Source organism: Apus apus, chromosome 3 (genome assembly GCF_020740795.1).
Source record: "Apus apus isolate bApuApu2 chromosome 3, bApuApu2.pri.cur, whole genome shotgun sequence".
Taxonomy (NCBI): domain Eukaryota; kingdom Metazoa; phylum Chordata; class Aves; order Apodiformes; family Apodidae; genus Apus; species Apus apus.
Genome location: NC_067284.1, coordinates 104,552,962 through 104,569,233, shown reverse-complemented (window position 1 = coordinate 104,569,233; position 16,272 = coordinate 104,552,962). Strand labels below are relative to the sequence as shown.

General features: G+C 53.1%; 1 protein-coding gene across 1 annotated transcript; it reads right to left on the bottom strand.

Annotated features, from left to right (window-relative positions):
* Positions 1 to 306: 306 nt before the first annotated feature.
* DNAJC27 (DnaJ heat shock protein family (Hsp40) member C27) lies at positions 307 to 11,906 on the bottom strand. The gene is made up of 7 exons (XM_051615147.1): positions 11,738 to 11,906; positions 9,909 to 9,991; positions 9,061 to 9,130; positions 5,820 to 5,984; positions 4,767 to 4,889; positions 4,044 to 4,204; positions 307 to 2,717 (listed from the first exon to the last, which is right to left on the bottom strand). Exons 1-7 carry the CDS (start codon positions 11,822 to 11,824, stop codon positions 2,585 to 2,587), a joined length of 822 nt encoding a protein of 273 aa, XP_051471107.1. The 5' UTR covers positions 11,825 to 11,906; the 3' UTR covers positions 307 to 2,584.
* Between the last annotated feature and the right edge of the window lie 4,366 nt (positions 11,907 to 16,272).

The window sequence follows — 16,272 nt, the reverse complement described above, 5'->3', positions numbered from 1 at the left end:
ATGGCGCGGAGGTGAGTGTGCATGGAACAAGCATGGAGCTACCCCTCTGGGTCCCCTGACCAGAGCCAGGTGCCACCACAGCTGGGTGCATTCCACATCATGTTCCCATGGAGGTTCCAGGGCTGCCCTGGTCCCTAATCCAGCTCCCACTCCTGTTGAGTTGATGGACACCCTTCATCATCACCCTCGGGGGGCAGCTCTTCACCACCAGCCTCAGCCAGACCCAGCTGGGGAGGAGAGAAATGAGTCAAAGGGCAATTAAACATTAACAGCAGGCACTCACTGTGGGAAGACAGCTCACAGGGCTTCCTTTGTTCCAAAGGGGGGGTTTAATTTATAAAAATAACACAACCTAGAAGGTCACCAGCATCGCTAGACGTGACATGCATGTGTAATAGCCTCCCAACATCTGGTCAGCTTGGTAAACCAACAGAAGAAACACCAAGAACAGTGGCGAGAGTCACCTGAGGAGCAAAAAGGAGGGACTGTACATGGCACGAGGGACCTGGAGAGCCCCTGAACAGCAGGAACCAAGAAAGCCTTTAAACCACTCCAGGCGCTGAGATCTCACCCTCAAAGTGAAGTGCACCATCCAGCAATGGGATTATTTACCCCCCTCAGTGGAAAAAGAACCCAGAGAAATAGGTTTGAAGCCAAAATTAAGTGGTTTCCTCCACGAGACAAGTGGAGAGGTTTTCAGTGAACTCCATAACATTATAAAACACTTGAACAAACCCTGCCAGTGAAACTTGCTGCAGCTCCAATGCCTGCCCTGCTCACCTCCCCCAGCTCAGCTTTTTATGCATCTGTGAGAGGAAAAATGGAAAAAATTGAGCCACTTCAAACATTAACCTCTTGTAGCAACATCTCCCCTTGGTTATTTCTACACCGGAGGAGCAAAACGTGCTTCCTAGCAGGACAGCTTATTTCTTCTTCCCAGCAACCCAGCACCAGAAACCAGAGCAAGAACAAAATGATACTGGCTTTAAAGTCCCTAAATGCCAAAAAAAAAGGGGGGATCTACTGTTGATTTATATTTTGAAGGAGAAACACAAAAAAGCTGCCTTGAATTGAAAAAAAAAATTGCACTCACCATAGGAGAAAAGACTTTTGAATGGGATACCTGTGGGATGGGGTAAGGATACATCTGCACACATTTGGTGGCTTTCACTTCATGGCTTAGTGTCCTGACCCTTCCTGCCGAGCTCATACAACAGCAAGGAAATGAAACTGGATGCTGACAAAATCACAGGAGCCCAAGAGATCCTTGGTTTGGTCTCCTCGAAGAACCTAGCAGCCATCATGTCTCTGACTCCCTAAGGATCATAACGAGCAGAACCCAAGAACTTCTTGGGGTGACCAGCAACACTCCCCTCTAAATCAAAAAGATTATTCAAAGAGAACAACAGACCTGGAGGGAGCAACCCACACCCAGCTGCTGATCAGCAACTGGAACACAACCAGCAAAGTGGGGCGACGTGTTGCTGCTGTGAGAAAGGAGGCTGGGGAAGAACATGCCCCCTCCACCACTCACCCAACCCGAGAGTGTGGTGGGGCCAAGTGAGCGGGCACCCACACAGCTCTGCAGTGTGGGAGAAGCTCAGGAGAGGAGGCTGGCTGTGGGGAGGAAGGGGAGAGCTGGCAGGCAGCCATGTTGGGGGCTGAACTGCCTCCTCCTTGGGTCAGCAACCTTCTCCTGCTTGCAAACAGCCAGGGGAGGACAGCAGCCACAGTTGAGGACTGTCCCTGGCAAGGGACCTACCCAGACCTCACCACTGTGGTGTGAGCAGAGGGACAGGAGAGAGGGAGCAGGTGGGTTGAGGTCTTGCAGCCTTAGGGGCTTCTTTTGGGTGAGTTTTGCTCAGGCAGGTGGAAGGAGGTGGTGGCAGGAGACTTCATGCTGAGATAGTGGGTGCCTGGGGGAGAGCGCGAGTCCTGCCAAAGGGACCGTTCTTGGCACCACAACAGCTGGGAGAGGAAAGGGAAAAGGACACTCTTGGAGTCACTTTCTCTCTGCCGTACCAGAGAGGTTTCCTGAAGCAACCCTCCTTTTCCTGTCACCTTTCCTTGGGTGTCAGCTGGAAGGAGCCAGCTCTGACTGGGGAGCTCAACTGCCCTGGTGCAGCCTTCCAGAGGCAGCTCCAGGATAACCCAGGACTCACACCCCCCTGCCATCCTGGGCGCCCTCCACACGTGACACCAATGCTTTCAGCTCAACCAGCTTTCAGGTGAGATCTTGCTCTGCCCTCGCTGCATCCACACATCCAAACCCCTCCAAGGCTGGTAACACCCAGGAGGTGACCAGGACCTCCCTGCTTTCAGCACTTATGCCAACAACGACCCGGGGCCATGCACGCAGGGAGGGCTCTGGGGTCCCTCTCCGCTCCTCAGCACTCTGCCTCCTTCAGAGCCCATCGTAAGCACACTACAGATGGATGAGGTCCTGCTTCTGTGGCTGGTGCTGGGAGCCTCCATGTCCATCATGTCAGTGGTGAAGCGTGAGGAGGAGAGGGACGTCCCACAGCTGCCTGGGGGCTAGCTGGGAGGAGAGGGGAAGGTTTCCAGCTCGGAGTGGCTCTGTTCCCTACTTGATGTTTTTGAGAAGCGCAGTCCGGGCGTTCACCACCGCTTTGAAGGCGTCCTCACTGCCAGGAGCCACACACTTGTCAGGGTGGAGCAGTACGGCCAGCTTCCGATAGGCTTTGTTCACTTCATCCCTGGGAGACACAACAGGAGTGAGTGGACCCACAGGACACACAGCCCCACTGGCAGGAGCTCCCCCCCATGCTAAACCCCCGTGTGTAGGCACTTTTGAACCCTTTCCCTTGGGGCACTAAGGAGCTCCACACTTTGGGGGCTGAGGAAAAGCATACAGGGCACTTCTTGGTGGGGCATGAACAGAAGAGGAGGGGGAGAAGCCCTCTCCTGGGGCAAATACACCCTCTCCACTGTGGGACTGTGCCAACACAAATGCTCCCAGCATGGCAGACACGTGCCTGCCTCACATGCTGTGGTGTGCTGAGTCTCTGGCACCACGAGAGCAGAAAGCTGGGAGACAGTGTGGGGGCACCCACGCCCTGACTCAGCTCCGCATCAAACCGCCTACGCATGCTGGGTGAAGGCTTCACACGCCACCTCAGCCCTTCCAGCCTTGGGTGTCTGGTCCAAGGCAGACATTTTGGCTTTAGCTGCAGGCCGTGGAGAGAGGGGGGCACCTCCTGAGGAAGGGGAGTCAATCCGTGCTGGCAACTGCAGCACAAACTGCCCTGCAGAGCTGCTGGTCTCTCCGTAGGGATGAGAGGCGACTGGAGGAGGGGTTAGGCTCAACACCTCCATTTCACAGAGCTGACAGAAGGAGGAACAAGTCCTGAATGACAGATGTTACCCAAAAATCCATCCTCCAACCCCTCTGCAAGGAGTACATGAGGGTACTCCTTGTATTTCAGAGCAAAGAAAGCAAGGCATAGCTCGGGGACCTTGTTTTAGCTGCCCAAGTCATACAGCAAAACTGGGAGATTCAATATTCAACCTCTTACAGCGGCAATGACCAATTCACCTGGCCAAAGGTCCTCTGAGGAAGACATGGGAAAACTTGTCTTGTGGGAGTACTGCTTCCAGGTGGAAGAGCTGTAGCATCAATCCCTTGTTTGATAATGTGGGCAGCAGACTCAGAGCAGCTTAAAAGCTTCTCCAGACCCAGAGAGCAGGCAATGTAAAGCTGGAGCTGCTCCAAACACATCTGGCAAGTGAGTGACCAGAGACGAGTCAGCCTGGAGGCAGGATGCAGGGCCAGGCAGCTGGCAGGGCTGAATTTCTCATGTTGGTCACTCCCCCCTTGCCTCCAGCCTGGCTTGTCTGTTAAAAGGGGAAACCTGGTGCTCAGGCCGAGGGTTTCTTTTGTATTGCCTCAGTTTTGTGGCTAGGTACAAACTGCTTGTGCCCATCTGCAATACAAACCAGGCAGGTGACAGATCACAGATGCAACCAGCCTGCTTGGTCAGAAAAGCGAGGGACAGCCAGTCAAGTGAGTCAGTCTCCCTCACCTTGTGGCTCCAGGTTTGACCCCCAGCATGTCCCAGCTGTCCTTGCTGTTGCGGATCCTGCGAATGGCATCTGCCTGCTCTTTGGTGAAGCCAACCCCCATGCTGGAGGGGGGGCGCTTCCCACCGTTGTCACACAGGTCTATGATGGCAGAGTAAAAAGTCTGGAGACACAGAGAGGAATTAGGGGGAAGGCATGGTTCCTGAAGGTGGTGGCAGTGTCTAGGAGCCCTGGTCACCCTTGCTGGCTTTAGGCTTATCCTCTGATATGGGGGGGGGTGGATTTGCACAACTGCTGAATGTTCACTCCCCACTGCCTGGGCAGTGGGGGGCTGGGATACCCCAGTCTGGAGGGATTCAGTCCCTGCAAGGACCACGGGACAGACCAAGGAACAGGCCAGGCCACACATTTATCTCAAACCCAATTCAGCTCAGTGCTACACCTGAACAGGTGACATGGGCAGCTCTGCTTCATGTTCCCAGAGCAGCAAGAGGGATCATCAGCTCCAAGCAATGCAGTGCTAGGGCTAGCCCAGGACTGGGAGGACCAGCGCTGACCACGAGCCAAACAGCTACAGCTTTCTCAGGGTGGCATTTCACTGAGAAGACACCTCTGAGGCAGAGGGCCAACAGGTTTTGTAGGATCCAGGCAGTTCAGAAGACATTCTGCCATAAAATCCTGACTCAGCGTGGTGTCTGTGCCTCACCACCTTTGTTACACCTCACCTGAAACATCTCGTTGATTCCTTCTCCTGTTTGTGCCGACGTCTCAAAGTAAAGAAAGCCCCGGCTCTCGGCCCAGAGCCGCCCCTCGCTCTCGTCCACGCTGCGGTGCTTGGAGCAGTCGATCTGGAGCGGGAGAGGAGGCAGGGATCAGAGCCCAGCCAGGACCATCTGCCCAGCAGCTGGAGCAGCACTGCTCCAGGGCAGATCGGCTAAGAGGTAAGGGGCATGTCTGGTTGGAGAAGCTATTTGCTTATCCTCATGGAATCTCAGGCTGACTTGGGTTGGAAGGGACCTTAAAGATCATCTAGTTTCAAAACGCCTGCCATGGGCAGGGACACCTCCCACTAGACCAGGTTGCTCCAAGCCACATCCAACCTGGCCTTCAACACTGCCAGGGATGGGGCAGCCAAAGCTGCTCTGAGCAACCTGGGCCAGTGTCTCACCACCCTCACAGCAAAGAATTTCTGCCTCAGATCTCAATCTCCCCTCTTGCAGCTTGAAACCATTCCCCCTCATCCCATCACTCCCTGCCCTTGTCAAAAGTCCCTCCCCAGCTTTCCTGTAGCCCCTTCAGCTCCTGGAAGGTGCTCTAAGGTCTCTCCAGAACCTTCTCTACTCCAGCCCGAACAGCCCCAAGTCTCTCAGCCTGTCTCCAGAGCAGAGTTGCTCCAGCCTTTGGATCCAGCCCTCCATGGCCCTCCTCTAGACCTGCTCCAACAGGTCCATGTACATCCTGAAGGGATGGAGCACTGTGGAAAGCAAGCACAGAAAATTCGAGTGAAAAGGCCTTTAAGAGTTTATCTAGTCCAGAGACAATACCAACTTTGCTTGGTCCCCTCCTGACTGAAGTGTGGCCACCATATTCCCAAAACTCCACTGAAATGCAGTCTACAGTGCTCCTCACACCCAGATCTGGCTCTCAGAGTCTCCCCCACGACTTAACAACCTTCCCCTTGCTGCAGCTGGAGCTCAACAGCTTGATCTCAGGCCAGGAACACAACAAGTGCCAGAGATTAAGACCTCACCACAGCCTGGCTCCCCACCACAGCCCACCTTGTTGGCACAGACAACAAAGACAATGTTCTCCATGTTCCCGTGGGGGCCCAGTTCCTGCTTCATCTCAGCCAGCCATGCTTCCAGTGCATCAAAAGACTCCTTCTGTCCGACATCATAGACCAGGATGACCCCCTGTGTGTCCTTGTAAAACTCGTTTCTCACCTGCAGGGATCAAGGCAAGGTGTGATTACTATGGCATCTATTTTGTTTTGTGATAAAAATCTCATCTCCACACAAAGAGAAGATCACAGAAAGAGGGAACCAAATAATACACTCACTGTGCTGTTGGAGGAGAGCAATCAGCCCATGAAACACCTCCAAGCCAAGGAGCACAGATGCACCATGGCAGAGGTGTTGGACCAACCCCTGGGCAGACTGGAAGGTCTTGGAGCAGACTGAGATGCCCGAGTGTGTCCCTGTGCCTGAGGTAGCAGAGGACAGCAAGGATGCAGGGCCAGCCACTGGATATATCTAAGCTTTGCTGCTGGAGGGATCCACAGAGCACCTGACTGTACATGTGGGTGTGTGTAACACCAGCTAGAGTGGGGCTGCAGCCTCTGGGACTTGTATGCCCAGTGCCAGCAACTGGAAAGACTGGGGATTCCCAGGACAGCTGCTGGCCAGTACAAACCATGACATGAGTCACCACCCCTGGAGGTGTTTAAAAGCCTGCAGATGTGGTGCTGAGGGACATGGTTCAGTGGTGGCCTTGGCAGTGCTGGGGTAACAGCTGGACTTGAGGGTCTGAAAGGTCTTTTCCAACCAGAATGGTTCTGTGATTTCTCATTTTCACTTTGTTATGTCATGTTAGTATTTATTGTGTTAAAACTGCTCTTCCCTAACATTCTATTCATTTTTATCAATGATAGAATGACACTTTGCCAAGCACCAACAGTGTATTTATGATCAAGAACCAGTAAGGATTATACTGTTAAAACAATGGGATCATACTGGAGAAATATTTAATGTTCCTTTCTTCCACTTGAGGGCCCACTTCATTACCTTGTTTATCATTTAAAACCAATGTGATTAGCAAGGAGCACAATCATTCCTTTGTGCCAGCTCTCCAAAATGGATGTGGCAGTCTGCATGTTCAAATCCTAAAGATTTATCCTGGAAAGAAATACTAGTTGTTTCACTTACACCAGTGAATTTTAAATAGATTGAGTCAGTCAAGAGTCAAACCATTTTGCACTGGGCTACAGGGGTTGGGGCATAATGCTGTGCTATTTGGTTTATAGCTTATGACCTCCTTAGCATGAGTAGCTGGATTTGCTGAAGCCACAGACTTTCACCTAGCCAGGCTTTTGGCTGGGATAGAGGTAATTTTCTTCCTAGTCACTAGTACAGTGCTGTGCTTTGGACTTGGAAAGAGAATAACATTGGTAACACGCTGATGGTTTGGTTGTTGGCAGGTGCTGTTTATCCTCAGTTTGGGATTTTCCCATTTCCCATGCTCTGCCAGGGAGTAGGTGCACCAGAAATGCAAACCAGAAGATAAGGAGACTACAACCATCAGCAGAAGCTGCAACTCGACAATGTAAGAACACTCAAGGGCCTGCCTGGAGACAGAGAAGGACTCCAGTAAGATATGAGAAGACCCCACACCACACACCATAATTGGACCAAAAAGATGAGTGAAGAAAGGGTGGGGAGGGGGTGCAGAGATTCTAAGGGTGTAATTGCCCAGGGATTTGTTTGGGGTCCCCTCTCTGGAGCCACCTCACTGTTTTTCCACTGTACCTTCTGAACATATATATAAAAATTTATTTGTTTTTGGTAATAAGATTTGATAGCTGAGACTCTGCTGTGGGAAACCTCAGGCCAAATTCGAGGAGAAATACTTAAGAACAGGAAGGTAGGTGTGAAAGGAGTGCAAAGGGGCACCCCAGAGCCAGGAAAGACTTGGGTGGTGTGTGTGCAACTCCTGGGATGGGCCCATGTGAGCTTCTCCCTTAGCAATCCTGCAAGCTCCTTTGTGAAAACAGTACTGTTTATTATTTGTATAGCAAATAATTTTAGAAGGGAAAGGGATATTTCAGTTGGTAAGGACTTAAAGCAATCATCTAGTTCAGCTGCAAGTGTAATACAGCACTTTGGGCATGGCTTAGGATGCCAGTGTGCTGCAAGTGCCCAAGCTAAGCTCCAGAGATCTCCCAATCTGAGTAAATTTAACCTCAAGATGAGCAGATTCATAAGAGCAAGGAAGCACTTTGAAACAGGGCTGGGAACATGAATGGAAGCTTGTAAAAGCCAAACTTTAAACTTGTGGTTTAGGAGAAAGCTTTTGGGTTATTCTTTCTATCAATGTTATTTGTGGCTTTAGAGATTTCAGTTTTAATCACTTTTCCTTCTCCTGATCAGCCAAAGAGACCAAGATGAGGCCACTGGTGCTGTCTGTGTCAGCTCTGACTGTTTCTGTTGATCTGCACAGCCAGCCACGTGTGTATGTACAGCTGGGATCTTGGAATCCCAGACTGACTTGGGTTGGAAGGGACCTTAAAGATCATCTAGTCCCAACCCCCTAACATGGGCAGGGACACTTCCAACTAGACTAGCCTGCTCCAAAAAGCCCTATCCAACCTGGCCTTCAACACTGCCAGGGATGGGGCAGCCACAGCTGCTCTGGGCAACCTGGGACAGGGTCTCCCCACCCTCACAGCAAAGAATTTCTTCCTCAGATCTCATCTCAATCTCCCCTCTTGCAGATTGAAACTGTTTCCCCTCATCCCATCACTCCCTGCCCTTGTCAAAAGTCCATCCCCAGCTTTCCTGCAGCCCCTTCAGGTACTGGAAGGTGCTCTAAGGTCTCCCCAGAGCCTTCTCTTCTCCAGCCTCAACAACCCAACTCTCTCAGCCTGTCTCCTTCGATCATCTCTGTGGCCTCCTCTGGACCCACTCCAGCAGATCCATGTCCTTCCTGTGCTGAGAGAGTAAATATGTCTGTAGAGGTGTGACTGTGTATGCCTGGTGGGGATACAGACTTCAGAGCATGGAGCTGTAGCACCTTCACCTCTGTCAGACTCCTGGATCTGGCGGTCACTGCTGACAGAGCAGCAGCAGGGGTTTCCAATGCTGACCTGCTCTAGGTGTCCATGCAGGAGAGAACGGGTGTTGTATTGTAGCAGAGGAAGCTTTCAAAAATATATTTTCCCATACCCCCAAACCCAATTTCAGGAAGACCTGAGGAAAGCTGGTGGGTGCTGAACCTGCAGGAGGCTGCCCAGAGCTGCCTTACCTCGTAGAAGAAGGGGTGCCCCGCCATGTCAAAGATGTTCACCTTCATCTCTCGGTCTCTGACCTGCACTCTGAAAGAGAAGTGGGAAACACTTGAGATGGCTGCTCTAGCTCAGCCCTTGCACAGCCTGTGCCCCACAAGAACACCCCTTATCCCTGCCAGCCCTCTGCAGAGAAAGAGCTGGATGACTGGGGACAGAAAAATCAGGAAGAAGTTGGGGAGGGACTTTTTATAAGGGCATATAGTGATAGGGCAAGGGGTAATGGCTTTAAACTACAAAAGGGGAGACTGAGATGAGATCTGAGGAAGAAATTCTTAGCTGTGAGGGTGGTGAGACATTGGCCCAGGTTGCCCAGAGCAGCTGTGGCTGCCCCATCCCTGGCAGTGTTGAAGACCAGGTTGGATGGGGCTTGGAGCAAGCTGGGCTGGTGGGAGGTGTCCCTGCCCATGGCAGGAGGTTGGGACTAGATGGTCTTCAAGGCCCTTTCCACTCAAACCAGTCTACAATTCTGTGATTCTATGAAGGTTTAAGTACCGGGTTTTAATGGCCAGATAACTGCCCAGAGAGCTGGTCAGACAAGGAGAACAGCAGCAGCTCTGGGTGTAATGTGATAGCAGGGAGCTACACCCCAGAGGAAGGCTGCTTACACGGATTATCTTATTACTAAAGCAGAAACGCAGCCTTGGCACACCTGGCTCAGGGCTGTGTGGTCACTCAGGAACTGCAGGAGATGGGACAGCCTTACTTCACATCTTACTCTGCTTCTCTGGAGACCAGTGCACCCTGCAGCAGATACCTCATCCAGGCCCTGGCAGAGCCACCAGCTCCTCACCACAAAGAGACTTACTTTGTGACGCCGTAGTCGATGCCAATAGTCGCCAGGTATTTGGGAACAAACCTCTTCTCACAGTAACGCTTGATAATGCAGCTCTGGGAGGAAGGGATAGGGAGTCTCAGAACAGTCAGATGAACCAGGAATTCACAGCTGGATGGCTGCAGAAACAGTGACTCCACGCTAAGTCCCTAAACTAGCCAATTAACCAACAACTAAAGCACCAAACTTTATCAGGAACAGTTTCCTTTCTGCAAAGGAGGGAAAATGTAGGATCCCAGTCCCTGGGTGTCCATTTTTCTCTGCCCACTTGGGAGGCTGGTGTGCCAAGAAAGTCTGGTTTATTCCCCTATGGAAAACCTCCAGCCTGGAGGAGCTGTGTGTTCAGGGGCCTGGGGGTGCAGTCAGCTCCCCAGAAACCATGAAGAACATCTCAGCAGCCAGAGAACAGTGTTCAGGGTCACACCAGGTCCCTCCAGCCCCGGTTCTTCCCCTGACTGGGAGAGGTACTGTTGAGGGAGAGCAGAGGGGTCCAGTTGCCATCAAGAGATATCCATAAGGATGAATGTTTCCTGCCATCTCTTTGCTCTCTCACTCTGTCCTGCAAGAGCCTCCTGGATTTTCTTACTATCGAGTGAGGCATTTGTCTGCCCCAAGGCAATCCTCATATTGTCAGCAGCTTTAACAGGACTATACTTATTTAGCAAACAAAAAAGGGAAGCACTTCTGGATGGGACCTGACTGGGAGAATCGCAGAATTGTTTTGGTTGGAAAAGACCTTGAAGATCCTCAGGTCCAACCATTAACCCAGCACTGCCAAGGCCACCACTAAACCATGTCCCTCAGCACCTCATCTACAGGGCTTTGAAATCCCTCCAGGGATGGGGACTCCACCACTGCCCTGGGCAGCCTGGGCCAGGGCCTGACAACCCTTTCCAGGAAGAAATCGTTCCCAATATCCAATCTAAACCTCCCCTGGCACAACTTGAGGCTGTTTCCTCTTGTCCCATCACTTGTTTCTTGAGAGAAGAGACCAACCCCCCCCCGGCTCCAACCTCCTTTTAGGCAGTTGCAGAGAGTGAGAAGGTCTCCCCTCAGCCTCCTTTTCTCCAGGCTGAACACCCCCAGTTCCCTCAGCTGCTCCTCATCACACTTGTGCTCCAGACCCTTCCCAGCTCCGTTGCCCTTCTCTGGACACGCTCCAGCCCCTCAATGTCCTCCTGGTCATGAGGGGCCCCAAACTGAACACACAGAAATAACATCCTCCAGAAGAGCTGGGTCATTCAGCACTGCAGGAGGGAGCCAGGCTCCTGACAACACCGTGGCTAGAAGCAAACCAGGGAGCGCCGGGATTCCCCCAGCAACCTCCGAGCGCCCTACGGGAAGGCCCAAAAGGCCGGGCCCCCGTTCTCTGCCCTCAGGGTGTTTCGGATCACGGAGGGACCCGCCCCGCTGCGAACGCTCGGGGGCCTGATGGACCCTTGGGACAGGCGGCGAGCAGGACTGCGGGCCGGGCGCTACCGATGCCGGGCGGAGGAGCAGGGTGAGCCCGGCCCGGCCCGGCCCCGGCCCGGCCGGCGGGTGCGCAGGAGCCCGGGCACGGCCCAGGCCGCGCCGCCCGCCATGACACTCCCGCCGAAGCGCCTAGCCCCGCCCCCTCCCCAAGCAGCCAATGAAACCCCGCGAAACGTCGCGTGGCCCCGCCCTCAAGCTGTCAATCTCCCGCTCGCCCCGCCCTCCCGCAGACAGAGCCGCCTGCTGATTGGCTCACGCCGCCGCGCCCGGCTCCCCATTGGCCAGCCGGCCCGCCCGCTGCCTCCCACCCCCCAACGGCAGCGCCTCACCTTGCCCACCTCCGCGTTGCCCATGGAGATAACTTTAATCCGCAGCGACTTGCGCGTTTCCTTCCGCTTCGGCGGGTTCGCCTCCATGGCGGGGCGGCGGGGCCCGCCCGGTGCGGGAGGGAGGGCGGCGGGCCCGGGCCCGGGGCCGCCTCCGCGCCCTGCGCCACGGCCCGCCCGCCCCGCCGCGGCCCGCTCTTCTCGCGAGATCTGGCGAGAGCGGCGGGGAGGGAGGGAGGGAGGCGGGGAGGGAGGGAGGCAGGGAGGGAGGGAGGGGGGCGGTGGCTGCCGGGCCCGCCCGGCCTGCCCGGCCTGCCCCTCTGCTGTCCTGTCCTGTGCTGTCCTGTGCTGTGCTGCCCCTGTCCTGCGGGATGTTCCCTGCCCCGCCCCAGCATCTCCAGGGGGTGCGGGAGCAGCTTCAGGCGGCGGCTGGGGCTGGGGAGGTGGAGCAGGTCACCGGCTTTCTGCGGGAGTTGGGGTGGGTCAGATGGGTTTGGTCTTGGCGAGGAGCTGCTGGGGTCAGTGTGGGGTCAGTTCTCGGGGGGGGGAATTGGGCCCTTGTCGAGGATGGACCCCTCAGGCAGCAGGTTCGTGAGGGGAGGATGTTGCTGGTGGCTGAGACGGGTGGTTTTGGGTGGCACCGGAGCTGGTGGAGGCCCCGTGGCACCCCAGGACACTGCCCACAGAGTCATAGAATGATTTTGGTTGGAAAAGACCTTTAAGATCTTCAAGTCCGACCAGTAACCCAATACTGCCTTGTCCAAGCAGAGGGTCCCATCCCTGTGCAGGGGTTATCCTGGGGCAGGGCCACCCGTGGGGACCCTCACTGTAAATCAGGCCTCTAGTTGCTCCTTGTTGCCTGGTGAGATCCTGTCAAAAAGAAAATGGAAGAGGGTAGATTTCAGTTGGACATTAGGAAGAAATTCTTTGCCGTGAGAGTGGTGAGACACTGGCCCAGGTTGCCCGGAGCAGCTGTGGCTGCCCCATCCCTGGCAGTGTTGAAGGCCAGGTTGGATGGGGCTTGGAGCAACCTGGTCTAGTGGGAGGTGTCCCTGCCCCTTGCAGGGGTGTTCAAACTCATCCTTTAAGTTCCTTTCCAACCCAAGTCAGTCTGTGATTCTATGGTTCTATGAAGAAGAGGAACCTTTGCTTCATGCCTCAAAGACAAGGTACCAGCTGGGTACACATGGCTGGGGGGGTTGAGGTCTCCTTCCCATGGGGGTCACAGCCACCTCTTGGCAAGGCGATCCCCACGGGGTTTAAGCATCTCTCTGCTCTCTGGGGACCTCAGGATAAATGTGGATGTGGTAGGAGGTTTCCTTGGTTGAAATGCCCTGAGCTCAGGGATTCTGGGACCACCCTGCCATGTCCTGCTGTGTACTATGGACTAGGGATGCTGGAGGCTGAGCCCTCAACATCTCTTCTGTCTTCCTCCTGGCTGTTTTGACGGGTCTGTTATGGGCTGTTTGGGTTCTTCTGTCTCATAATCTGGTCTCATAAATCATTGCTGAAGAAGAGTCCTGCCGTTATCTGTCTCCATTTGTTTTATGGCTCCAGCTCTGCTCTTCATCTTTGTGTCACCTTATCTTTAGCTTTGTTCTTTTTTATCTTGGGTTTGCTCTTCATCTTCCTGTTGTCTGGCTGCTTGATGAAACCGAGCACAGTGTAAACCCATTCCTTTAACCCTTCCTCTGCTGGTCCGATGCATCCATGTACAGGCATTTCTGGTCACCCACGTGTTATTATTTCTTACAAATCCATCTGGCTGCTGATTTGGTGAATTCAGCTTTTTCTGCTTGAGTTGCTGGTGGGAGCATCTCTGGGCAGCTCGTTGCCACCTCCTTCCTGAGCCAGGAGGGATCCTACCTGCTCAGGAGCAGCATAAGGATGGGGTTATAATTCCTACTGCCCTGCCCCTATCCCAGCAGCATGGGAGGGATGAGGCTGGGATTTCCTTTGGGCATTTCATCCTGGGTGTCTTTTAGTGTGTTTAGAAAAGAAAGAAAGAAAAAAAAAGTAATATTTTTTTCCCCTCTTTGTTTTGCTCCTAGATATAAAGCCCTCTGTGGGGGTTTTTTGGGATTGAGAAGAATGAAGCCTTTCCAAGGGGGAGAGCTTAGCACCATGCTGCCTGCTTCACTGAGTTTGGGGCAGCATAAGGGCTTATGGCAGCTCTGCCCACTTAGAGGGTGGGGATGTGGTAACAAACACCAGACCAGCAGCTTCAGGATAAACAGTTTATCTCCCAATAATGGTACAGTAATAAGTACAGATCAGTAGTGCAATTATCTGGGTCATAATGACAGTGAATCCAGTAATGCACTAATATGGGGCTGGACTTAATATCTGCGTGCAAAGACTTACACGGCCATGGCTGTCAGGCATGCAGGGAGCAGGATGGGGCTTCTCCTCTGGACAAGCAGCTCAAACCACCCAGCCAGGCTTGGGTAATCCCACATTCCCTGATGGGACCAACCTTTTTAATTGTTGTGTTTTGGAAGCACCATTTGGGCTTGATAACCCATCATCACATCCCACCTCTGCTCCCTTTCTGTCCTGGTTCTATCCTTGGCATCACAGAGCCTGGAGCTCCCCTGTGGGGCAATGCAAACCTTGCAGTGTCACCCCGTTTTTGGTGAGAGAAAGGGTGCAAATATGCAAAGAGGTCATTAGAAGAAGTAAGAAACTGCTCAAAATAAAGATAACAACTGGGTGATGAAGTAAGACATTGACTATTCCCATAGCAAGGGGGGGATTCCCCTAAAAGGGGTTACCCCCACATAGAATCACACAGAATCACTCTGGTTGGAAAAGACCTTGTAAGATCATCGAGTCCATCCGTAGCCTAAGTCTACCAACCATTAACCTAACTCTACCTAGTCCAGTGCTTAAACCATGTTCCTCAGCACCACAAATACTTCCAGGATGGTGATTCAACCACCTCCCTGAGCAGGCTGTTCCAGTGTTTGATAACCCTTTCAGTGAAGAAGTTTCTCTAAATATCCAATCTAAGCCTCCCCTGGTGCAACTTGAGGCCGTTTCCTCTTGTCCTGTTTCTTCTTACTAGTTTTTGTGCCTTCTCTCTCTTCTGCTTCAACCACTTTTTGCAAAAGCTCTTCCAGTAGAGATTCAGGGGTAGAGTTTAGTTGACAGCACTTGACAAGCAATGATTGGGGCAGTACAGTTAAAATCACACCGGGTTAGGGCAGTAAAGTTGCAGATCGCAGATAAACTGAGGTAGATAAAGTCTGGTTATAAGTAGCATCACGATCTACCAAAGAGCATGAAGGTACAGAACTGCTCCTGCTACACACAAATGTGGTTTCTGGGTGCTTACTGGGTGCATTGAGGCTCCCCAGGGGAATTAAGGGATGTCTCAGAGGCTCTAAAGGGATTTCCTTCATACATGAACCCAAGTCCTGGCTCAGGGACACAAGCTTTGACATCTCCTGATCATCAATCAACCTTTTGTTCAGGTGTGTGTTGATCTCTTCTCCCAAGGAACAAGCTATAGGACAAGAGGAAATGGCCTCAAGTTGTGCCAGGGGAGGTTTAGATTGGATATTGGGAACAATTTTTTCTCTGAAAGGGTTGTCAGGCCCTGGCCCAGGCTGCCCAGGGCAGTGGTGGAGTCCCCATCCCTGGAGGGATTTCAAAGCCGTGTAGCTGTGGTGCTGAGGGATGTGGTTTAGTGGTGGCCTTGGCAGTGCTGGGGTAACAGTTGGACTTGAGGATCTTCAAGGTCTTTTCCAACCAAAACAATTCTGTGATTCTCTTCCCTACTGACCCTTCTTCGGGTCACCCTTGCAGCATTTGGTAACACTGTGTGGTCACCACAATTTAGATGTTCCCATCCATGTTTGTGCTGAGCCCGTGTTGCTCGTGAACGTGTTACCAACATTTCTGGCTGGCAGAGACCGGATTTTTGGCTGAACTGGCTCTGCCTGTTTAATGCTCTGGAACAGCCATTGATGTGTCCACTTAAAGCCATGGTGGTGACAACTTTGCACATGTCATCTGAATGTCCCTGTGGCTTTGCTGGACTTGGGGAAACAGCCAGTGGTGTCTGGCCATGGGAGGAAGAGCATGACTCAGTTTCCCCATCTCCTGGTCCTTGTTGTTCCTGTGCCACGCGTGTGCAAGGAACAGATCCTTGTGCAAGAAATAATATGGAGAGGTGTGAGAGGTGACACGTGGCATGTGAGAGTCATCAGGGCATGGGAAGAGCCAGTCCCCAGGCACCCTGCAAGTGACCTGGTGGGTGTTGGTACCAGAAGGGATGTGGGTGTGCGAGAAAAGCCACCACGGGGGGCTGGATTGTGGGGTCTGCCCTGGAGGCCTGGCCAGGAAAGGGATGCATGGCTTGGTGCTGGAGACCCCTCTGCAGCTGCTGCAGCAACTCTGTGGCCATGGAAACACCTGCAAGAGAGCAGGGGGATGTGAGGAAGGAGGGAGCAGACGGACCAGGCATGGACGTGCCTGACAAAGGAGGTGTCTGGGGCTACCAATATCTCACCATCTTCCTGCCACGACTGTCG